A 26,254-nucleotide genomic window follows, 5' to 3' on the forward strand; every position below is an offset into this window, starting at 1 on the left:
GCATCAAATCAATCTGCTACAGGCCCCGCACTTGGTTAATCCGGCACTGCAAACTGCCTTAATAAATAGCACTTAAAAGTTATATTTTTCTGTCATAAAAGAAATGGCTGACTGACTCTCCATGTGACCTGTTAGGCTGCAGGAAACTAGCTTAACGGCACGTTGAGTGGCATAGATGATGAACTGTTTTATTTTGATCAACGACGCACGAGTACAAAATAATTGACACGGCGAGAAGAACACAATAAACATAGCCAGGTCAGAGACTTTAAAGAACCGGCCTGCCACGCCCCGTGGAGGCGGGGAGCGGCGTGATTATGGGGTGGCGATGCACCCGGAAGGGAAGTCCACCAGCTTAGGTCGCGGGGGCCAGGCTGGGGAGTCTAGGTACCTGTGGAAGGAAAGTGTGGATCGAGAATTTTGTGCGACTCGTCCGCAAAAGTTAGAATGGCGGAACGGGCCAGGGAGACGGGCTTTGCTTTCTGCAAACGCAAAAAGGTCAGCTCACGACGGGCCGGGCGACAGAAGTTTTATAAAGCCAGGCAGCGCCCACGTCTCCATCACGTGACCGTAACACAGGTACGTTTAACTCCTATACCCGGTCTGCCCGTAGGCAGAGCGGATAAACTTTGGGGTCTCCCACGAGGAAGAGAAGCTTAGCTACAAGGACGATTTGAATACTCGTGGGAGACGAAAATTATATAAAATCTGGAGCAAAGGCTCAATTAATTGGTGTAAAAAAAAGATGGTAAGTGGGAATATATTGTATGCTTTACCTACCGAAAAAGTGTTGACGTTGAACCAACGAGCACGGATGTGCACTGGCCAGACGTTGAGGCAGGTTCGCCCAGATGGGTCGGGGGGACTAGCGATCGAAGCGTAGATATGACTAGGCTACGTTACCAGGAAAAATATAGAATAGTGGGATGAAACTTTGGAGGTTGCATCGAGTTGATCGGGAAATCATGTTTATCGATGAGTTAAAAGCAACGCGAGGTTGATCCGAGCGGGAAAGAGCAGCATATCGGGAGTTAAGCAAATTCGTCAGTTGGGGCCCCGATTCAAACCCAGTATGGGCTCTCAATTTTTTATGTGCTTTTTTTATTGAAAACTTGTGGAACGCTTCTATTGTTTTAACTTTTACCGTTGCTCATATATAGGCTAACTCCATATCCTCATGATCAGCGGTGCTTTATGACCTCGAATTCGCTGAGATAAATATCTTAAGAACATTATTATATTGTGCAGCAGTGCATGTCTGGCAATCAAATGAAAAAATCTGTTGAAATGCACCGTAAATGCACATTGGTGAAAGAGCGTGCTTCAAGATTATTTTTATTTTTCAGTAAACCATCAGTAAAAAACAGCCGGTTTTGCCATTGGATTTTTATGTGCGATGTTTTCACTGTTGTTAAATTCCTTGATAAACTGAAACCTCATTTACGACCAAGCTGCACAGGTCTACACGTTTTTAATATGCTTTTTCTGCTTAGGCAATATGTATCAACAGTTTGTTTTTATTTGTGCAAAAATGACGGGAAACGTCAGTCAAAATTTATTCTCATCGAATCGCTGAGTGATAACCCAAAGCGGCCTTCCACGCGACGCGTGGGATTGTGCTGATGTGACAGCTGCATGATTGACCACTGAGAATGTTTGGTTGATGTTGGAAAGGATGCTCTTTATGATGCCCACCAAATGACCTCAAAAGTTTTTTGTCGTATTTCTGATCACTCTCTATACCAAACCACAAACTGCAGCTTTTCATTTTTTTGCTCGTTAAGATTTTCAGTAGGTCTCTACGGATTTAAGATATGGGGACCAGTTAACTGAAATAGTAGTTGGTTTTGAGTCTTTATTCTCTGACTCTGACAGGTTATTCTTGGCTGCTTCGCATACTTTTGAACGACCGACGCTGAATCGGTTAGCGAGATTGACAAAGTGAAGTATTTGCGGTTGTGTTGTTGTCTGTGAATTATTCCACCCACCAGGTGCCGCTAAATGGAGGGCAGTCCGGAAATGCGTTGCTCAAACCCCGATAACCGAACCAGCGCCGCTTTGTTATAGGTTTCTTCGTATATAAATTTGAGTGCTTAGCCACTGAGCTAACGGGGCGGACAGCCTAAAGCAGCAACTTCTGTTGTTCCTTGTGTTGTAGTTGTTGAGGGAAGTGCTGGACGGCTGTACTAACGTTCTTGTTGATAGTGGAACTGTCGCAATTACGGTGCTGAACTTTCCAAATTCAGGTTCGTTTTTCTACAGTTCTTCGTTTCGCCCTATTTTGCTGCTTTTGTGAGATATTACGAAAGGGTAACTTTCTTCTTCCCCTGTTGTTGCTGCTCATGTTGTTGTGACTGTTGTACCTCAAATGCATTTTGAAAATGGTATAAAGAAAGATTACTACTAGCCATCAATCCAACAGCAAAGTCTGTTTTATATAGAAATTGTTCAAAGATCCACAGCACAATACAATCATCTGCAGTCACTACAAGAATTGTATTATTATTATTATTAATCGCATCAGACTTCATTTAAGTCAAGTTTTCTTTTTTGTTTAATACTTTCCTCTGTAAAGCAACTTGGCTTGGTTCCGATGTCCGACCAAGCAAAGTTGACTGTCTCAAAGTTTGTGGCATGCTCTTATATTGTTCTTTTGTTGGCACATATACCAAACAAAGAACAGATTTGTATTATTTTTGTATGCAATTTATTTGTAGGTTGTTGAAGTTCTACATTAGGCTTAGAGCAATAAGGTCGAAAGCCGTTGGCGTTGATCACTGATCAGTGATCATGCTTTTAAAACTTTAGAGCGAACTTTATAATCGCGCAATCAGGCAGTTGCATCACGGTTTCACCACTGTATTGTCGTCGTTAAAATTAAGGAAATTGCATCGAAGCGTTGTCTTCTTTTCAACACTTGCGTGGATTGAACCATGACAGATCTTCCTGTCACGTGAGTGCGCTTCTTCCGGTTGTCAGTCGATGACGTCAGATAAGCGACAGCGGTTTGCACTGAATCAAAGTCGCGGAGGGATTGTGACATGATAACAATGAGAAGAATTACTGGTAGATATATGAACTGGTAGGTACTTGTCAGCGCAGGCAGTGGAAGGAGGAGCTGATAGAAAGTTAACATTTTGAAGACAGAGTAGTTGAAACCGATAAAATAAAAAAATTAGCTGATTTTTTAATAATAGGCCTGTATTTTTTGACAAGAGCCGGCCCATGTCTCATAAGTCTGATTTACGCCAAAACTTGTAAATTTATTGATATTCTCTAAGTTTGAACTAGCCTACCAGTTATGCTACTTGGCTAATTGATGGTAGCATTATTTGTAGGCCTAAGATGAGTTTCTCGGCAAGGTTAATCAGCCAAACATGCGGAACTGACCCACGAGTCGTAGTTTGCTTAATCTTTAACGTTTAGGCTACTATGTCTATTTTTCATGCAGTGTTTAAAAGTTTCAGATGTGTTACGTCAACAAGCAGTAAGAATGTGAGTATAGCTATATATAACAAAGCTGCTTCCGCTGTTTGTCAGATGCGAGGAAAATGATGGACTGAAGCTAGATGGAAAAATATTTTCCATCAACTACTTCTAATGGAAAATAAAGCACTCTTTTCAGCTGTTTTATCGATTGTGTTTTTGAAAACATGCAGCAGTTTTCCAGAAGATATCAAACCACATCTAGTCATCACGTCGAAAGGTAAGAATGTCATGCGGCTTTTCAGAAAATTTCTAGTGGAAAATGAATTTAAGTTGATGCTTGCTTCAGGAAAGTTATTGATTTCTTGAAAAGGCTTGGTCGAGAACAAGACTGGAGGTTGATTGTAAGACTCTTTACCCTCAGCAGACTGAGAAAACTTCTTTAAAAACGTGATCCTGGCATTTTCACATATTTGTGGAGGCTTACCACTGAGAAAGGCTCTGTCACCTCGATTGACAGAGTAAACTTTTCGTTTGATATTGAAGTTTTGTTGTTTGCAATTTATTTCATCCACAAAATGTCGCTGACTGGTGAGCAGTTCTTATTCAACTCGTTACTTTACCATACACCCCAAAAGCTGGACCAGTGCCTCTTGATCTTGAGACGTCTTAATCTTGTTAACCTGGCACAACTAAAAGTACGAAAACCAAATGGATCAAAGACATTAGCAAAAGTATAAAAAAAATTGAAAGTCTGTTACTTTTCTAACAGAATAACTTCAAAACCTGATCCGTTTTTTAGTTTTACAATAATAAAAAAGTTGAATTGAAAATTAGAATTAAAAATTCGAAAGCGTTCTATTGGATTTTTATTTTTCACAAATGTAACTGGTATTTTTGAAAGTTTATGTTGCTACAAACATTACAAGCAAGTAGACTACATTAAAACTTTTTGTGTTACTTCTTTATCATTTTCCTGTCAGTCTGTAATACAAACAAGGGCAGTCGTTTAAACCCTATAAGGTTATGCAAAATTGCTAAAATTACGGTATGCACACAACTTTTCGCAATGCAAGGATGATCATTTTGATACTAAATCAATCTTGATAATTTTTCAGCTTCATCAGGACTTCCTATCTTCATCGGAGCTGACTCTTTCAGCAGTCAAGAAAAGCTGTTGTACATACAAGAAGTTAAAATCTTTGGGGATAAAGTCTTGATTGGATGCAGGTATTCAATTTTTGTGAAGCACATCAAATAATGAAAAAATTTAATTGAAGATGAATTCGTAAATAAAAAAATAAAAAACATATCTAATAATGAAGAAAACTTTACATTTAAACTAAAATATAATTGCTTTAAATAATCTAATTATTTTGGACAACCTGTACTACCGATACTTAAAGTTACACGTGTTTAATGTTGTTTAGCACAAGGTTAAAATATAAATGCCGTATTTTGGGAGGTTCTAAGTTAAAACGTAATTGCTATCTTTAGACACTACAGGAAGATTTACAGAGGATTCTATAACTTTCCAGTCAGTCTAATGACAAACACCCTAAAATATCCAAGCAGAAATGGAGTACTAGCATTTCTAAAGCAAAAAATTGGCATCCTTTCAAAAGAATTACTTGATTTGACTTGAAGTTTGTGAAAGCAGCAGCATAAAACATTCAAAGTTTTTTTTTAGTTTCCATTAATTTTTTGTATTGGCAAGATGTTAAATCTTTCTGATGTTTGTAATTTTTTTTTTTTTTGTTATTATACACCACTATATCCTACTTCTTCTTTGAATAATTGTTTGAGCATTTTTGTTGAACTTATGTTTAGTTGGTACACAAGGTGGTGACAGAAGGCCTGACACCTTCTATGTAATCTTGCAATGAGATCGATGCCAAACAACATACATGAAGTTAGGAGTTGTCAAAAGGGGCCACGTTTTCAATCCTTTCCCATAGCGTTGTGCTCTCACTTAACTTTGATTAATACAGCAGCATACTTTAAGGTTATCCCGCTTAAAGTGTTCTAATAAGAGTTACGTTTATGAAATTTTCAACACAACACACATTTTATGCTTTTTTAAATGAGACTTTTCAGAACAAACTTTAAACGAACATGGTAGCCTATTTTAGAAAGAACCTACACTTTTAAAATAATCCTGGGCCCACGTCAGAAAGTATTCCTAGACCGCCTGAGGCTTATAACTTATTATTCAGTACTGTCGAATTCTTAAAGAATATTTCCTGGATATTGTTCTAAGACAATGGTGGCTCATTACAGCAAGGCTCTATGCAGATATTGTAATAGTGTTAGGTAGTTTATCTCGGGGAAATCCAATCGCATCTTTTTGTTTGCAACAGGTGGTCTTTGTTTCATATGCAAGCAACATGACGCCATAGCAGCTGATTTCCGGAGATTGTTGATATTCTTTGTGACGTTAGTGTAGTCAAATTCAAAACACGTTTTTTTTATTGAGACGTTTGTCGTTCCTGAACAAACATTAAATCGACTTTAACTTACGTCGCACTGAGTTTTTAAGTATTTAATCATTGCATTTTAACCCTTTGTAGGTTTGGGGGGTGTCGATTCAACTTTTTTGTATCAACAGTTGTATCTCTAAAACCACTGAGGCTGCGACCACGAGACTTCTTGACTTTTCTTAACTTTTATTCACCTCTATTGAGCTGAAATTTTGAGCGAATCAAGGTTATAAATTGAGAGATATAAGGCATTTCTCAGCACATCCTCTGAAATATTTCATATTCTATTGATATGTTATTTTGCATTACTATATGTTATTTTGCATTATTATACTATTTTGAAAAAAATATTTGAAACAATTTTAAGATATTAACGTCTACCCTTTAAAGTAGGCTACGTGTTAATTTGAAGAGAAGGTTTATATTTAGATGCTTTAAGTATCTGCTTTAAGTGGATCCCTTGTGGACTTTACGCCCATTCAAGGTTAAAAAGTGTCGCAAACCTCCCTCTTTTTTAATTATATTATTTTGCATAAAAAATATAGATTTAAATTGAGATTATGTAAAAAAAAACTTAATCACAACATTGCAATGCATGTTCTTCATTACTCTACCAAAACATAATGCGTAAACTCAAGCAATCGCAAAATAATCCAAAAGTCATAAGTCATAAGTCACCTCAACATTTCAACGTATATGAGCAGTTCTAAAATTCACATAGTTTTAATTTTCGGATATGCTCAGCGTGAATACTTTTACAAAGTGAATCCCAAATTTTGAAACCATGCCTTAAAACGTAACAGAGATATCACTCCTAAAACATAAGAAGAATCGACAGCCCCCCCCCCAAACTGAGCAAGACTCCAGGAGCCCAACCTTCTAAGGGTTAAATTTATTCTCAAAAACATTGTCATACAAAAGACTAATTTTATATAATTGATTGATTGATTTGATCTTACCCTTGGTCTGGGAAAGCTTCTTTGAGAGCTTAATCCTGGCAGTTTCAATCCACTGAAGCAGGCCCGGTCACCGAGTTTGACAGAGTGAAGTTTCCGATGGTTGTTGAAATGTTGTTGCCGTGGAATTATTCCATCCACTGGGTGTCGCTGAATGGGGAGCAGTCCTGATTAGCGTTGCTCAAGTGCACACCCCGAAAGCCGAACCAGTGCCGCTTGGTCTTGAGTCGGGCGGTTAACCTCTGAGCTAAAAGTGCGCACAATAATATTAATCCATTGAAAAAATAATAAAACAAACTATACAAATGTAAGTTATTGTGAATATGCTGTGCTATATAATACGCTGCAAATATAGTGTTACTATTACTATAACGTACCGTATTGACAATGTGAGACTAAAAGGCAACAAGTGAAGCGCATAAGAAGTAAAAATTAATCATGATAATGCTAGTGTAATTTGTAGTTAGGCCTACATCTGGTTCCAACGACGAATTAACATCGATTAATAATGGCGTAACAAGCAATCTGCTGCCATCTCCATTACGAAAAATCGAGAAGCAGATATCCACACTGCTGTTTCTTGTATTGGTTTTGCTTTTAATCTTGGCTGTGCTTTTAATGGCTTGGCTTGGCTTTTAATCTTTTGCTTTTAATCTATGAACCTTCAAGATTTATGCCAATCTGCAAGGGAGTATTTAAATAAAGTTTCACCACTTTTATCAAACCTATTTATTTAAAAGACCAAATAAAGTCTTCAGGCCAAAGTCCATCGGCTCACCTAAAAAGGTTTCGAACCTTCTGGTTAGCTCATCCGCCCCTATTGTCCTCTGGCATTTAATATACGTAGGCTACAATATGTAGCAAGCAGGGGTAGGATGGTGCAGCAGGTAAAACGTTCGCTTTTCACTCATGTAATCCTGATTTGACCTCCGTTTGTGCTAATTTTGGAAAATGTGGCTCACCTTTAGCCAAGAAGTGATAAAGTAGATGTAATAAGTTTCTGAAGGAAAGCCGTTCGAAAAAACAAACTGATCACCTTACTTTCGTTAGTGCCGAAGACTGAATGTATTATGTTCTTATCCATCGATGTGTTGGTTTAAGTATGACAACACCTTTATTCATATAGTTTACAGTATGCACCACTACAGTATAACATGAAGCCTAGTTTTTGTACTTATACTTACTTAATTTACTCCTCCAACCATAGACACCTTAAATAGAAGGACTCGTAACTCGCAATCTCGGGTTTTTAAACTTGGGTCCCAAAATCTTAAGACTAGTATGCGTAACTTGCGCAAATTGCGCATACATAGGCCTAACTGTGACTTACTGTAGGCTACTATGGCTAACTGTTGCTAAATCTATTGAAAATATCCACAACAATTGCAGTTAACGAGCAAGCAATGTTTGCCAATGAATTTCAGCACAAATAAATGATTTGTGATGAAACAGTTGAATTAAGAAGTTGGTCAGCAGCGTAACGAAGTTTGAAACCGTCGAAAGCATGACAAAGAAATGTGAATTGCAACTAATTGCAACGCTTTTCACAAATTGCAACTGAGCACAATAAAGAACTCTCTTTCATGAAAGAGGCGAAAATGCATGTTGCACGCTGGCGTGATATTGAAGCACTCTACAAAGAAGATCGTAAAACAGCATCCGTTTAACAAAGATCACATACACAGCTGTGTAGTAGGGTGGAGTGAAAAAAACTTTTTATAAAATTTTTATTAGCTTTGGGTTGGAAAACTTGCCAATTACTACTAAAACTAATTGTGCACATTTAGAATGTAATCTGACGAGAGCTTGATCTGCCACCAGCCACTTGAAAATTTACCATTGGGCCATTCCGTGTCAATTCACACAGTCAAGAAATTCAACCTATTCAATTTTTCTTAAATTTTACACACCTTTTCACTATCTTATATGATGAACACCTGCAAAATTTGAGTGAAATTTATTGAGAAACACGAGAGTTATAAAGCATTTAGTTAGGGGGGTCTGCCGAGGGGCACAATTTTTTTACTTTTGGCCAAGTTTGAGGTCCTATGACTGCGTAATTTAGGTAAGAACCTAATTTTTTCACAGGTGATAGTTCTTCTGCCAAATATTGAAAAAATAACATCGTTCGTATTGTCACTTTAAAAGGTCAAAGGTCATAGACATCCAAATGTGGCCGTTTCCAGCTCTCGGTTAAAATTTTCCAAAATTTTAAAACTTTGCTAAGACCCTATTTTTGATTGGTTTTGGCTGAAATTTAGTAGAAATGTTGTTTACAGGAATCTCTATGACAATTCAGTGTAAAGTTTTACTGGGGTCATGGGTAACCGGGATATTAAAAGGACCTCTTTTTTGCTTTTTGTCATTTCGACCCATGTTTCACATTAAATACCTCCCAACTCCTTTAATATTTTGTACTGACATTTTCTCAGTTCATAGAGAATCCTGTAAACAACATTTCTACTAAATGTCAGCCAAAACCAATTAAAAATAGGGTCTTGGCAAGGTTAAGTTTGGAAAATTTTAACAGAGAGCTGGAAACGGCCACATTTGGATGTCTTTGACCTTTTAGAGTGACAATGTGAACGATGTTATTTTTTCAATATTTGGCAGAAGTACTATCACCTGTAAAAAAATTAGGTTCTTACCTAATTTACTTAAAGCAGTAATAGGACCTCAAACATGGCCAAAAGTAAAAAAAATTGTGCCCCTCGGCAGACCCCCCCAAACTAAATACTTTATAACTCTCGTGTTTCTCAATAAATTTTACTCAAATTTTGCAGGTGTTCATCATATAAAATAGTAAAAGGGTGTGTAAAATTTAATTTAATTTAATTTTTGTTCCATTGACTTAAGTAAAAAAAACACTTATTTTGCCAAAATTGTAATATTTTTGCGACTAATAAGCTTCAAAAGACCTTTCATTAATATTTTAGAACAAAACAAGTGTGAAAAATGGAATCCTTGCCCCCCAAAACCCTGTAAAAGACATCAAAAGCAAAGTTTTATGAATAATTTATACCACAGTTTAGATGGACCCAAGTTTGGATTTGGGACCCAAGTTCCAAATACCGAGCATAGCAGATACTAGTCCTTCTATTTAAGGTGTCTATGCCTCCAACACATTATTCATGTTTAAAAAGCATGCGTATCTGAAAACGAAGATGTACTGTAAGCTATATTTAGGCACGTTTACTTGAGCTTTCTTCCTGCCTTTCTTACTTGTTTTAATAAACTTTAGAAATGCTCTTTACGTGTTGTCAACCACTTCCTTTCTTCAAGAAACGGGATACATACCCCACCGTCAGGTAAGATTAAGATAGTTTCTTGCTTTTAACCTGAATAATTTTAAGTCTTACCCACATTTTTAAACTTTGTTTTTGTTGTTGTTCCATTTGAAGCTAGACGAGAAAGCATCAGCTTTCTTCCCAATTCCTCATCAAAGTCGTCATGCTAACAAAAGCAACTTCAGTTTTCAACCTTAATGCATGTTATCATAATGTATAATCGTAATCCTTTGAATTCTTCTTACAGTTTTTAACGTGGAAATCATCCAACAAAACCAGATTAGATTGTTTGAAGAAAACGTCGTCGGAACACAAATGTCAAAACTACATCCGTGTGGTGGTGCATATAAGCTCAGAAGAAGTTTTACTTTGCGGAACAAACGCAGCAGACCCAAAATGTCGTATATACATGGTAAGCTTGTTTTACTCATCCTTTAAAAAGTGTGATTGTAAGAAGTGATATAAAAAGTGTTAACTGGAAAGATATTTTCTATCAGCAACCAACATATAAATCCCATTGAATGGACAAAAATACATCTTGAAGACAGCAAGCAATACAGCACTGGTTTAGCCATCTAGGGTCAGAATTTTTTTTATTTTGGTGGTCTGTTTTGTGTATCAGCTGTACACAAAAGATGATTGATGGATAAACTTTCACTAGTGATCAGGTAATTTAGTCTACAAAGTAAAACATCTATTCTTATTTAAAACAAAAATAAACGTTTTCTAATGTTTCTCGTCTCTTTAGTGGAGCCAAACTCAACTTTTTAAAATTGACGAGCATTTTTCCGTCGATGCAAGATTTGAAATTCCATATGACGACACAAGCTCCTTGGCGTATCAGTTTTCAGGTAACAACGACTTTCTAAAAAAATATATGCTTGTGATTGAACATTATCAATTTTAATAATAAAAACAACTTTTTAATGGTCACAGACGGCTACTTCTTTTCCTCGGCAATGAGTGCAATATCTGGAAGAAAACCAGCAATTAGTCGCACTGATGTCATAATTGAGCAGAACAGAACTGTTTACGGTGGCAGGAAGTCATCATCAACAGCGAGATTGAAATCTCTGAAGATTGACGGATACGTCGATCCTGCTTGGCTGACGAAACCTGGTTTTGTCGCGATGTTGGACACCCCTGGAAGAATCTATATGTTTTTTAGAGAAACAGCAGTCGACGGTATTGATCCAACAGAACAGGTGAGAACACTTTGGCTAGTGTTAGTCTACCGCTTTCCGTATTCTTATATTTACATATATTCAAGAAGTACAAAATATATCACAACAACAAAAATAGTATACTGTACATTGCGTAATGCGTATATCACAAACTTAGTTTTGAAGACTTATTATTACGGTCCAAGTAGGCTATTATGTATACATTTTATCAGAAAGTATCTGTAATATCATAGAGCATCTGCGTAAGGTTTTAAATGCCCCATCATTCTCATAAACAGGCTTTATGTCAATCAAATAGCAATAGCCTATAAGGGATATGAAAACATCAATTCAACTGAAAGAACACGTTTACGTGTTCTAATTACGTACGCATATCAGGTACTTCATTACAGGGATATCTAAAGAAGGGGATACGAAGGCTCAGAGCGATTGCTGATTCTCATGACACTATAGAAGGGCGGTAGTTGGTACCCCGTTAAACATGCGTTTTTTTTTTAAATTGCAGAAAGTTTTGTAGTGCAGCTGGTACACTCAGCTACACAAGACAGTTAGCAAGAGTTATGTAGAACATATTTAAAGAATACTTGTTTGAAAAGACAGTTGAAAGGTTACCAGTTTAGCTGTTTTTTTGACAAAACCTTTACAGCTGGCTAGGTGTAAAGCAAGTATACGGGTAGTTGAATTAACAAGTGATTATGAGCATTCATTGAATATCCATACCTGGTTTTAATAGTGCAATGAAGGTTGTCATAACAAAGTTTATTAAATTACTACATGTGCCAATTGTCATTTTACCATAAACAGAGATTATTTAAGATAAATAGAAGCCCTTCTATTGTTAGACGTATTAAAAGCCTTCGTATCCCCTTCTTCATTACCACCTAGGGACGGTATAATACGGGACGCGCAACTCCGTTGTTCCTTCAACATTAGAAGGGTCAATTGCCAATTTGACATTTTTTTACGCTTTACTGCAGGCTTGCTTTCAACTAAAAACCTTAAATTACTTTAAAACCAACTTAACTCTTCTTATATAACCCATAAAAAGTAAAATATTTTGTAAATTAGAAAAAAACGTAACCCTTCTAGTGTTTCGGATAAGCCAAAAGCGGATGAAGTTTCGCATCCCTATGTTCTACTATCCCTAATTACCACCGTGTGTGAAATAAATTATGAAAATTTACCTTCATTTTCAAGATTGTGTACTCAAGAGTGGCAAGGGTGTGCAAGAGTGATCAAGGGGGTACCATGACTTTGCTACACGAAAAATGGACGTCATTCTTTAAAGCAAGGTATAATGCAATATGAAACAGTTGCATATTTTTGTGAAGTGACAACTCATATAATTGAAAATGAAAGAATGATATGGTCTGTGTTGCGATTCTTTCTATCTCTAACCAGGAAAGAGACTTGGGAAATATTAATGACGTAGTTTAATGGGATATCAACGAAAAGCAGTCAAATAATTGGTCGAATAGTTCTACTAGTGAGATGATAAATGAAAATTCTTGAAGGATGTTAACGAATGGCTCAATACTTCCAACAAATAAAGTAACAGTGAATAATAATAGATTCCAACGCTTGTAACTCTTATATAATCGACTTTAACGTACTTCCCTCACAGCTTCTCATACAACATTAATCTCGATCACAACTTATAATAGCATCAACTCTCATCTACTCGTATTCAATAACTTCAAGTTCAATTCAACTCTCCATCAACAATCATCTCACTATAATCTCTACATCTATATTATGAATTACCCAAATTATGCCACTATTTATAGCGGTTTGTTTTGACCAGTAGCTAATATTACGACAATATTACGTCATAAGAACTCATTGTTCTAGTCAACATCTTTGTAACGTCATAACAACCGACTACCTAACAAATTGTTCGAGCTAGTTGGAGAAGCTTCTAATCTTGCACGTATGCAGAATCTTCTAGAAAAACATTACATAATAAGGATTTCGCAATCAAAGCTCACTATAAGGACAGTAACCGATAATAACATTTTGTAAGAATGATACAATGAAAACATTACGCTTGGTTAAGACACGTAATGTAGCCTGTCGTGAGGTTTCGCATATTGATTGTGACAGTCTGGTCAGCGTTTGTTAGTTTGGAAAGAAATTTCCACTCATCAATGTACCGTATATCTTTGGTGAGGGCTGAACGTACGAACGAAACTGAAAAAAATCATTAGCCTACTGAATATCAGTGTTATTTTCTAAAAACGGACTTTTCATTTCGAAAATTAGTTCCTAGTCGTACGAGATAATAGACAAGTACTGTAAAAACCAAAATTTCGTTGCAGTGGCGCGACTCTGCCAGCAACAACATCTCGCTTAAATTCGACAAATAAATGCAATGATGTGATTTTTTGTTTATTGTTTTAGACTTAACTGTTCTGTTCCTGGAAACCCTCCATTTTACTTCAATGAAATTCAACATGTCACTGAACCAGTGATTCGGAACGGAACAAAGATCATTTACGCAACTATGACAACACCAATGTAAGTTATTTCTTTGTTTAGTTCGAATGACGTTCAAGTATAAAATATGGTTGTGCAATGGGGTGAGATTTTAATTGGAGAGTTATGACGTAATGAACGTGATCTACAGCTAATATCGATAAAAGTTATTAGAATGTTTCTACGTAAAATCCAACCTCTTGTGTGCAGGTGTTAATGTCACCTTTTGATTTTTGTAGAAACAGTATCGCTGGATCTGCCGTGTGCGCGTTTTCAATGGACGACATAGAGCGGGTCATGGAGGGAAAATATAAAGAAAAAGATTCTAACACAAAGTGTTGGAAGCAGGAGGTGTCCAATCAATTTAATCCACCGCTCTTCACTTGCAGGAACAACACACAAGGTAGGCTACTCTGATAAGAAATGTCCTTTAAAATTTCTAATTAGCAGCACGCATACTTCAAACGTTAGCAGTAAGCCTAATCATCGTTCCAGCTTGGCACCGGCAGATGAATGAAAATATTTTTAGACAATGTTGTGATAATCTGTTGACACACATCACCCTATCTTTCGTGAAAATTACATTTTTTAAAAATATTTCTTTTTTCTAGATCAAGAAACTTTGAAATTCATTAAAAAACATTCCTTTATGTCGGAAGCTGTGCAATCTTTCCATGGAAAACCTATTTTTATGTCGACACAAAGTAGAACCCGTTTTACTGCGATCTCTGTTGAGGTAGATGTACCAGGGGGGAATGGGGTCAATGTCACTGTAATGTACATAGGTAAGAGTTTGCCAAACTGTAAACTACTGTTGGAATCATAAGACTTTGAACAGTTCTCATCAGTTTGAATAGCAGTTAATAATCAATTTTTCTAGCATCATTCTGGAATCAGGATTTTAAGATCTACTTTATTTAATTGTCAATGATACTAATGATCCACCCCCCCCAGTGCTGGGGATCTTATGTTTGGTCAATCGAAATGTAACATTGAGTCTTGATATATATTTCGACTCGACGCTGATAGTATGGTCTTATCCAGGTACTGGGGATGGTAAGTTGCTGAAGGTAACGACCAACCAAGTGACATCGGGCAGAGATTTACACACGATCTTTAACGAGGAGTGGGAAGTCTATCAAAAGAAAGTTTGTTCCAGAAATGACGATGATGATGATGATGATGCCGATGACGATACTAAAGCATACAGAGACAACGATGACAAGTCGGAGGATCGACGTGTGCGCAAAGTCACGCTTCTTCCTAACTCTGATGTCATCCTAGTGACGTTTCGTCATTGCATCATTAGTCTTCCGAAACAAACTTGTCGTTATTACAATTGCAAAAGGTAAAGACAAATTAAAATGTGACAGCCATAGCTAGACTAGTTTAGAAAAGCAATTGTTGAGACGTTAAATAAATCAAACATTAACTACTGTATATAGACGCTGATTAGCCTACTTGTTTGAGCTATTGAATGGACTAAGCCATGGCCATGACTAAGCTAAGGATTTATCAGGTGTGGATATGACTGGTAATAATACGGTTAACAAAGTTGGAATTTGTTCTATGCTTTATGTCTGCTAACAAAAATGAAATGTTTCCATGCATGCTTTTTTATGACAATGCACAGTGGCTGCTTGTTTTACACTTATTTGTATTTTTCATTACAGCTGTTGTGTTTGGTCTGGAAATCCTTATTGCGGATGGGATGGAAATACTTGTGTTCCTCTTAAGTCCAGTAATTATCAACACATTCAGCAAAATCTATTTGGAAATGAAAGTTTGTTCAGAACCAGTCCTGATGAAGGTAAAACACTTTATTCTTCAGGAAGTGAATATAGTACTATAGTTACCATAGAACCAAGGGGTGTGGGGATTTGTAAAGTCAAAGGCCGATCAAACAAAAATAGAAGACGCCAAACGCGAATTTCACATTTGTTTGGTATTACCATTTACTTTCATTCTAATCAAATTGTCTCATAAGCTACATGTAGCTCCAATTAAGCTAATATTTTGCCATATTATGTGAAACTCACCAGTACATTAATGTTCTCTTGCGAATTGCGATCACAGGCTAAGGATTCATTCGTAGGATTATAATTTCATTTCATAGTGTGGAGTCACATTTTTAATTTAGTGTTATAGCTTTTAAATGCTTCATACAATTTTTTTGCTGTTTCTACGTTTACAATGTCGCAGCTATAGCCTAACGATATTTATTGGGTTTGTTTACAGTAAAGTCAGCTTGCGCTTATGGAATTGGGTATCCTTTGTCACTTGCTATAGTTTCGCTCTTCACTCTCATTCTATTGCTCTATCTTCTCATCAGCAAATGCTTCGGAAGGTGAAAATTTGAATTTTGGAAATAGCAACTTTATTTTGGTTTATTTTTTAAGATAACCCATGGCCACCTAAAGATACGGCCTGATTTGTCACATTTTGCAGAAATTTTGCCGCATCTCCAGGTGACCATCGATAACCCTATGTACTAGGGTGGAGTGAAACATAAAGTGAAACATAGGTCTTGAGGGAAACATAATTTAAGTTGATGCAATTAATCTGTGGTAGTTACTCAAAGTTGTGATCTGGTAAATGTATTCACATGCTGAAATATTTCCGATTTTAATCAACGTTTACGTCTGCCTCAAGTCGATTGAAGTTTTCTCTGGTATTTTGGAGCTATGACGTCATCAAAATTAGCAGATCGTCAGTTTTATCTAACTTCTACCTTCGGTACTTCTATCTAACAATATCAGAGTTATAAATTGCACACAAATCGTTGCAACGCAGTGGAAATACGTCTTGTAGAACGCTTGTTGCATGTATATTATCAACTGACAAGAAAAAACCTAGATTTTAAGATATTTTCTTCAAATTTCTGTTCTCTTCACAAGTTCACCAGCACAGTTTAAGCAAGTATGTGCAATGAAGGTAAAGCAAACTACAGTTTACTTTTAATCTCATACAAATATTGTAAAATCAGCTTATACAATACATGGGCGTTGGCAAAAAGTTTGCAAGGGGGTATAAACAACAAGCCAAAATTCATCTTGTGAGCTGCAACGAGTGCAACGTAGCTAAATATATTTATGAAATGTTAGGTAAATTTGGGCGGCACGAGCGAAAACGTTGCAATTAAAGATATTTTCAAGGCATAGGCTACTTAGCGATAATTTCGCGCCGAAAGCTCGAAAAAATAGTCCTGGAAAAATGTTAGTTTACTTAGAAGAAAATTGGATGAAAAAGACATTAACGCCCGAATGTAAGAACTATTTTTGAAATATGGTTTTCAGAAGGAAAGAAACGTTTATAAGACCCAAATCCTGGGAGACAAGTGCCCTCTCTGCCGACTTCCATGAGTTGAAATCTCATTAAGCACTCCATATGCCAAAAAATCCCGTTTTGTATTGAATACAGGAATTTCTAATCTTGACTGCAGTCTACTTCGAATGAATCCGTCCCGTTGTTTCTGCCGACACACCGCAGATGCTGCTTCAGTAACCAGGCGCACGGCCCCTTCCACGGCTTGCGTGTGACACGGATAGCTAGGAAGTTCAAACGTTGGAGCTGCAGCATCGTCAATGAAGGACATTAACTGACTGTCCGGTATCAGGCGGTATGTCTCAAGTTAGCGGTGGTTCATATCTCTCTGTATGCTGCCAAGCAATCAGTTCAAAGTAGTCGTTTGTTTCTAAGTTCAAGAGTAGAACTTTAAAGAGACAAATGAAATCTCCATGACTTTGTTTTCTGGCAGCAAGTAGGCCTAGGCTATCCTTCGCAGTGCTAATTTTTTGATGTGCAGACGTTCATCCATCAACATGCACAGCAATAAGTTCTCTTGGTGAGCAAAGAAGGCATTTCGGTTGATAACAGGTTCAACTATTGCTTATAGTTCAGCGGTAAGATAGCGCGACTTTTTAGCTATGTAAAACAGATGTTTAGCTGCTTATTTAGTACAGGAAGTTAGCGTTTTCACTGCAAACACCGTTGGAGTGTATAGGCTACCCTGCCAATGTAAGCCTACTCCACCAACGCTCTCAGATTTTCACAAGGATTCTTTTGTGAAACATAAAGCCTCAAAGTGCGATTGGCTGTTGTCAGCCATCTGGAGTGATTCATCTTTCTTGGATTACGATAGGCAAGCTTGGCATCACAACAACTTGAGCAAATTGCTTTACAGATATCATACAAGTACTGCTGGTCTGTGCGTTCACGCCAATTGAAGGTAGTTGAACATCAACAGCCTTAAACCCAGCGACTGGTAAACTGTCACAGTCTCCAAGTTTTTTACCAATAGAGCCTGAAAAAGTTTGAGGACCAGGTGTGTACTCCATCAAGATAATGCATTAAGTGTCTTAGTGGTAATTTATTAAAATGTAACAGACATACAAACCACTACAATGGGTTTTTCAGGCCCTTTTCAAGAATTCGCAGCACCCCTGTATTTGCATTTGTACCATCACAACCTATGACACGTGGAGTACCAGAAGAAGCATTGGAAGCCCAAAACATAAATGAACATGATTTTATAGCTCCGTATATGATTAATTAATTAATGTAAACATGATTTTAAATGCTTATTCTTTATTATCTACACTGCAAGGTAATAGTAATCTGCTACTAAACAACTTTGAACTTAAACTACATCTAAGTTAAAGCGACATTTAGCACAAATTATTATCAAATGATAGCGGTTAATAGTTCTTTGCGTATTAACGATTATGTTGCTTAAATGGACTAATTAAATCGTAAGAAATATCCTCTATGACTTCACATGCGATAGTTTTACTGTGGGAAAAATTCTGAAGCAGATCGTGATATTTAATCTGCAGGTCCTTGTAATCTTAAACTTGTTTGGGGCAGACGTTAACTTTATTTTAAAATGCTGAAATTTGCAAAGCTGATTAGTCAAGCCACACCACAACTTTTAATCGCTATTACAGAGCAAAAGTCAAGATTTTCTTTTTTCACTCCACCTTACTATGTGCTCCGACTGGATGACAACCAACAATTGAATCATGCACAGATATTTTTATTGTTTTTATTTTATCTTTTTCAAATAAATTATGTTGCAAAGTGCGTAGTAACAAGATTTTAAAGTCTTTTGCTTCATGAAATTTTACATTGGCAGCATAAGTAAATATGCTTATTTTAGCAGATGTCCTGTCCAAAGCTGTTTGTGCTTTGAAACACGCAATTGCAATAAATACAACAAGGTACGTTGTCAACTTGTTGTAATATGCACCTTACAAACTTTGTTTCTCAAACCAATTTACTTTATTTATTAAGTTAACTTCAGATGTAAAATCACTTCCATGTCAAATGTAGTGCAACTATTTGAGGAGTCACTTGAGGGCACTTAGTCACGTGCTAAGATATTTTTAAATTGGCAATTCAATGATTTTGGATGGTTGGAAAATGTTAAATTAATATGAAATATCTTTTCGTACCGTACGTTAAGTACAGATACCTATTGGATTTGAGTTTGAAACCTTTCAGAAAAAGTGATTATCTGTTGGATTAAGATTACCCACCATTAGTTTCAAAACTTGGCAAAGCCACAAAATTAAAATGAAATTTTATTTGCTGAAGGATTTAATCACAACAACTCGAGTTCGGGAATAAAAAATTCTTATACTCTTTTCTTTAAAGTTGTACTTGATCTTAAGAAATATGTTGTTTAGAAAAATATTTAAGCTTTTTTTTTGTCTAAAATTACATTGAGTTTTGGAAAACAATGAAATTATCAAAGCAGAAATAAATGCAAATTAAAATATTGAGATTTTTCGACTCAACTTCAGTTTTCGAAAAGTTTCGTTTCGTTTTTTTTTTTTTGCAAAACTTCATTGTCTTAATTTTGATTTGAATTATTATATTCTTGAAAAAAAAAAGTTTTTTAAACTAAAACAACTTTTCAAATGTCATCAGCTGCTAGCCAGCTTTAGCTTTATAATACAACGGATGCTTTATTCCCGGATTTACCTGCAGTGAAACTTTTTAGTTAGTAATTCTAAAGTACTAGACTGGTCCATTGATTCGTTCATGCAAACTATACAAACAAGTTATCTATAATAACTTTAAAATTATATTTAAATTTTCTGAGCTGTTCGAGACAAAATCGAATCGCCAAAATATGTTTTCGTTTTTCATTTTGCGCCACCTATGATGAAGCAAGGTCTTGGTTAGTTTAAACAAAATTTCAAACACCGGTTCAAAGTTCACTACCGATGACGTAATATATTTGGCGAGTCTCAATAACAATCATTTATGAAAAAATGCTCAATGTTCTTGCAATCTTTCAAGAGTTGCCGATTTCAAAATTACCCAATTGTAAAATTCAACGATCATTTTACTTCAAACAGGGAAACAAACAAACGAAGAATAAGCCTGTAAAGCATCTTAGAGCAAATCTACCACGGGTTTCAATTGAAGCAACGACCTCCATCAAACCGGTTCTTGCACCTTCCAGTAGTTCCAACGGAAATTCAAATAATCTCATTAACAAAAGAGAAGTTTTTTGTAAGAATCTATTTCCAGAAAGTTAAAGTTATAAAAAAACGATTTGAAGTGACTACATCTTGGATACAGATCTATTGACTTCTGTTTTTTAACTAGAAATTTCAGCCTGTGAGCAACCGCAAGAGGACCCCACAGAGCTGCTGCAATCAAAAGCTAACGCCAAGGCGATCTGCGATGGCCAATCAGGGAACAAATACGTGATGAAGCATCTTCGCTATCGACATATCTCGCACATAACAAAAAAGGAACAAAAATCATCATTCGAAGCTGTAATGCAACTCAATTGCAATACAAGAAAGAGGAAACACCTTTCAAAAGTACAATGTCAAGTACAAGATATTTTCCAACCTTCAGTATTCTAGTGTGTGTAGGTAAATCAGGTTATTGGAGAAGTCTGATATAGTGGAAAAATTTCTACAACAAAGAATACATCAAAAAAAGTTTTAATCTGAAATGTGAGATTTCTAGGTTTACTCTTGCATGAAAACGAACAAAGACACGAAGGACTCACTTCTTGTTCCAATAACTGTGAGGAGTAGCCTACCAGGTTTTAGGGTACAATTTTAGTTGAAAAGAAAACGCTGCCTCCTTGTGACGTATGTACACAGTTAAAAAAACGTTTTATGCTTGAAGCGAAGTTGTTTTAATTTGGGCAGTTTTTTTTTTCAATATAAATATATCATGCGTCTTGCATTTTACTCTTGCCATGATCGACAAAAAGGTGTTTATTCACCTATAATGTTTCTCGGCAGCCGATTCGCTGTACTAGTGAGTGCTCAACTGCTCAGCCTTGTGCTGATAGCCGGGAAGAACGTCCCTTTCTTCACTATTCACCTATATATTACTTTGAGCAACAGCCGTAGAACTATTGCACTGATTTTGTCATCTTCTTTGGCATTTTTCTAACATGTTTAAGCCAAGGTTGCTAGTCCATCTACACCATAACCACGGTCTCCAGGACCCCGGAAAAAGCTCTACTGAGACATTGTGTTAAGACCTTAAACAACTTTCAAAGGTAGCAGTTGCCATAGTGTGGTAATCCGGATGTACAGTAATAAAAGTTTCGCATCATATTGTATTATAAATCATTCATTTTACAGTAGCCTATATAGGCTACATCGCGTTGGTTTTAAATACCGTGTTATCTATCATTGCTATATTGCTCAGTCATTCTATAAGTGATGAAAAAATAATGCTATCATTATAATTATTTCATTGTAGGAATTGTAGACATTTTTACCGCACTAGCAGTGTTACTCATTTTCGAATGAGATGCTTGTACAAAGTTATTGTCGACACGTTTATGCACTTTACAGTAAGACGCACGAAAAAGAAATGCAACAAACAGAAATTGTTGTATTGTGCATGATGGTTGCTTCAAATATTAAAAAAAAAAACATTTCAGCACAAACCTGAAAAAAATATTTTAATGTTTCTAGTGATGTTGTAAGATTGCTGCATTGTTTAGTCATGTCGTTGGAAAGACACTCGATTAATATTGTCGTCGTTTATTGCAGATTGGCTGTGTTCAGTGAGGAGGTGGTCAACAGATTATTCTTTGTACTTACATACGATATCTTTGAAATAACATGAGCTTAGCTTATTTAAAATAGTGACTCTTAGTATTTTACATTTCAACCAATTTGTAATTTTAAAGGCGCAACGTGATTTTGTGATGCTTGTGACATATTATAGATTGTGTAATAATTTGTAACTTGCCTCTGAAGCCGTTTGCGGTAATAGTTGATAAGTCACGCTTTTGGCATTTTGAGAAAACAACGTTTGAAGTTTTCAATTATATGCTAAAAAATTTAAACATTAAAATATTTTGCTGAGGGTATGTGTGTTTAACGGAGATTTTTGATACATTTTTGGTGTGTAAGTTTTAGCTGACTAGGTTCTGTAGTTTTTTTCTGTATTTTTGAATAAAATGAAGACTTATCAATTTTTTCCCTATATTGTGACTTATCAGCTTTTTGGACGAAAATTTCACATCTCAACTTTTGAACCATTTAAAATGTACAGAAAATAGTATGAGAAGGATTTTTAACCATTTCATTTTCCCAAAAACCAAAGTGTCGGTTTGAAATTGTAGCCTAATGTTCGCTGATGACGTCTGGCTGTACGATTTTGTCACAGGCCATGGTGCAGCATAGAGAGTTCAATGCTGTTATCAGGTGTGACACGAAACAACTGCAATGGTTTTAAACGCATGTTTTACCTACTTCGAACTTATTCTTCCAAAATGTAAATACGCTATTGCCACGCACGCCAAGTTTGAAATTTGGATTGTTGTTGAACAGGCTGCTTAGGCAAGGCGGCCTAATAACCGATTTAAATTTTAAAGGACAAGAAGAACAATGGGTAGCCTACGTCATAACTTAATTTTGACATCCCAATTGAGTGCAAATCAGAGTATCGGTCATGTCCATTTTAGATTTAAAAAAGAAGGGTGTCGCAATTTGTGACAACTTTTTCAATATTCTATATTTTGCTTTGGTAATTGCAAGTGTTTGAGATCAAAAGCGCAACAAGTTTGATTAATTTACCGCAAAAAATCCCGTAGGGATTTCCTGCTTTCTACAGATATCTAAAAACCTAGCATTATATTTGTTCTGTGTTTTGGTGGACCCAGTCATATTTGTTTTTCTGGCGGCAACCATGCACTGCACACATTTCAACTTTTTCCCAAAAACAATTCGACTTCGGAAAAAATGGGCTGCTTCGTTTTTGTAAAAATCGAATGAATTTCAAGTTAAAACTCTGACAGATAAATTTGCACTTAATTCAATTTCGCCAAAATGTGACTTATCAACTTTTGCCACAAACGGCTTCATTTGGAAAACGCTATTGAACTGTATAAAGTTATAAAAGTGTACTAATTTACCCAAGTTAATGTCGTTTGCAGCAAGTTCTAGCGGAAATTAAAATTTGTAAATACTGTACAACTACGTTTTGTTTGATTGAAATATTTTTCGATTTTTTTGTTATCATTGTAAATATTATCTTATTATTTCTTGTTTTGATTTCTAAAAATTGGTACTTGAAGAGAAAGCATTTTACTAATGTACATTCTGAATACTGAAAAGTTTAGGTGTTCATCAGGACACTTTTCGTTTCTAGCATTAGTTGTAACTGTAACGTTCATCTGATGAAAGTGACAGTAATAGCAACAACAAACAGGTTAATTTATTGTTCACTGATGTTTCGCGCACCATGACAATGCTCATCTTCAGAGTGAATAACATATAAAATAAAATTTATATAAAGTTATATACTGCAGAGCGGGTAAAGGCAAGAAAAAATGAATGAAAGACACATTATTTCAATGGTTGGCCAAAAAGGGTAGTCGGACAACTCGGCATGCGACAACTCAGCAAGTGCTTCAACTCAGCAATTACATTTCAGCTGCTGCCAATTCAACAAATGAAATTTACGTAGCCTACTCACGTCGGACGTGCTTGGTCATCGCTTGTTCCAACTTATGGCTTGCTCAGTTTCATCATGTACCAACTTTAGCTAGTTGCTGAAATGTTGCTAGCTCAGTTGTCATTTGCTCAGAGTCAGTTGTCGTTTGCTCAGTTCACAACTGCTGACTTGTAAGAGACTCAGCCAAAAGATGTGTGAGGAGTTACGTTCCATAATTAAATTACGAGGTCCATCCGAGGTTAGGCCTCTCGACAACCACATTCCATCAATCAAATTCATTTCAAATAACACTGACGTCATTTGTGATGTAACCTTTGGTAGACAGAGAAAGGAGATGTCACAAATTAAAATAAAATATGTCATGTTAATAAAAGAAACTCATAGTTAAAAACCACATAACAAAACCATATTAGAAGGTTTATCAATCTAAGAATCTGAACAAAACTATAACAAACAAATCAATAGTTGTTTGTTTAGATGAATTAAGATATTTTCCTGAAGAGGGCAGAAAGTTTTGCCGAAAACGTTTGAAATTATGTATCTATTTCATTTCTGTATTAATTTTGAATTATGCAATTCAATGTTATTAAGTTGTTATCGATTGTCTGTCTATGGATTTTAAAAGTACCTCTCTACCAAAGCTATACTAAATCAATAGTTATAATTCCAAACGTACTATTCTAAGCACAAAAGCCACTAACTCAAACATCGGCTACCTTTCACCATCTATGCATTGTAAAATAAAAGAACTCAAAGAACATGAATCAAGAAAATGAAGTATCTTCTGACAAAGAACATGATTAAGCCTTTGCAGTGTGCCGCTGCCAGAGGTGGATGAGGGCACCAAATTAAGGCGTCTTGCACAATAACAAAAGAGCGCTAAACTGAAACCTCAATAACAAAAGAGAATTCACTCTTATTATTGTACGATTTATTTGTATCAGACAAGAATGTCTATATTCGAATGGAAAAAAGAAGAAATGCACAAAAATAAAAGGCATTCAATAGTACACAATCAGCAGCGTCGCAAAAGTAGCCAGAAGACAATTTTCAGCACAATCACAAGTCGATACAATACATTGCGATCGGCTCAGTAAAACTTGGCAGACTCTTCTTTTTTCAAGAATGAAAGCAATTAGTGAATTTCAATAACCTCAATTTGGAAGCTGTGTGCAAAGCAACAAATCAGACGAAAGTGGGTTTCAACCACACACGCCACACTAGCACGATATGAACAGGAAGGAGGGGCAACACATAAGTACAACCTACTAAGAAATAGACTAAAACTGGCAAACGTTCCATGAAAAAAAGACGCTCATTTACAACAATGCATACAATGTGATAAAACGTATGTGTTTGATGTTTTATGAGGTAGCCTATAAGGCTATTCTAAGTCGTTTACAACTTGTTTTGACTTTTTATCATTCCAAGTTCCCAAGTTCTTTATCGATTTGCTATTAGACTAAAAAATAGCCGTCTGGGAATCCTAAATTTGTTGTCTATTCACTGACCTAATATGCCCGAAGATTAATTAGCACTTAATGAATTCATCGGTGTTGTCGAAAGGCCACATGATCAACGGACCTTTGCTAAAAATCTACTGAAAACGTTTCCCCACAATAACAAGTAGGAAATAGACATCATAAACATGAAAGGTTGCCAGTCATGAGAGTTTAAACCATGCTGCTGAAGGCAAATCAAACAATAGTTCAATTAAAGGTTTGAGCATTTCAAGCAAAACAAACGGTACACTTGCAACGTTGGTTTGTTCAATCAGTGCTAGAGCTTGTGAGTTAGGAGGAGAAGGCAGAAATTCAATACTTGACAAATCTTGTGTAGAAACTTAGAGAAAAAATACTAAACAGAAGAATGTTTGTTAATATACTGTAATTGAGAATATTATCCGTTTTAGAATCATTTGTACTGTAGTTTAGTTCAGACAACGTAACGTTAATTTTGGGTAATAAATAGTTTAAAACATCCTAAATCTGTTTAAATATTTTGCCTAAATGTCGGTTATGGAAACTACTCATGCTTCAGAAATCTTGCAATCTAATCGCATTGATGTTGTGGCAACAGAAGAAATCTATGAATATGAAATCTCTGGAGATGCAGCGGGCCCGTAAGTAAAGTTAATTAACTTTAGTTGGGTTTTATTAGGATGCAACTATCAATCCACTTCCACATGCATCATCCACAAGATGAAGTTTAACAATAAGATTGCTCTTCATCTTGTCTCTCTTAAAGGCTGATTGCAAGGCTGATTAGAAAATTAAGTTTGTATGTCACGTTAAAACAGTCAACTTTATATTTTAGGCGATACTACGAATTTCCTTCGATTTATCAGTTCTATGACTCCATTGATGTTAATTCCTCCACTGTTATGACAACTAACGAGACAAGACTGTGTGGAGCACCAGGTCTTTGCAAAGTGTCAGCTCTGCGGAATTGTGTGAACGTGACATTAAATCAATGCTGGGATTGTTCATCAATTG

General features: G+C 36.1%; 1 protein-coding gene across 3 annotated transcripts; it reads left to right on the forward strand.

Moving 5' to 3' along the window:
* Positions 1-3,470: 3,470 nt before the first annotated feature.
* On the forward strand, positions 3,471-23,603 carry LOC145772211 (semaphorin-6A-like). 3 transcript variants are annotated; one of them, XM_082584061.1, is made up of 16 exons: positions 3,471-3,706; positions 4,545-4,656; positions 10,104-10,170; positions 10,397-10,561; positions 10,898-11,000; positions 11,086-11,354; positions 12,531-12,625; positions 13,734-13,850; positions 14,048-14,211; positions 14,420-14,593; positions 14,853-15,156; positions 15,482-15,618; positions 16,047-16,155; positions 18,967-19,027; positions 20,174-20,330; positions 20,427-23,603. In XM_082584061.1, coding segments are annotated over exons 1-16 (2,142 nt in total). In that variant the 5' UTR covers positions 3,471-3,600; the 3' UTR covers positions 20,429-23,603. The 3 variants fall into 3 exon arrangements, with proteins under 3 accessions (XP_082440187.1, XP_082440184.1, XP_082440186.1); XM_082584058.1 differs by having other exon boundaries at positions 20,174-23,603; XM_082584060.1 differs by having other exon boundaries at positions 18,970-19,027; positions 20,174-23,603.
* Positions 23,604-26,254: the final 2,651 nt, after the last annotated feature.

Source organism: Aplidium turbinatum, chromosome 6 (genome assembly GCF_918807975.1).
Source record: "Aplidium turbinatum chromosome 6, kaAplTurb1.1, whole genome shotgun sequence".
Lineage (NCBI taxonomy): Eukaryota > Metazoa > Chordata > Ascidiacea > Aplousobranchia > Polyclinidae > Aplidium > Aplidium turbinatum.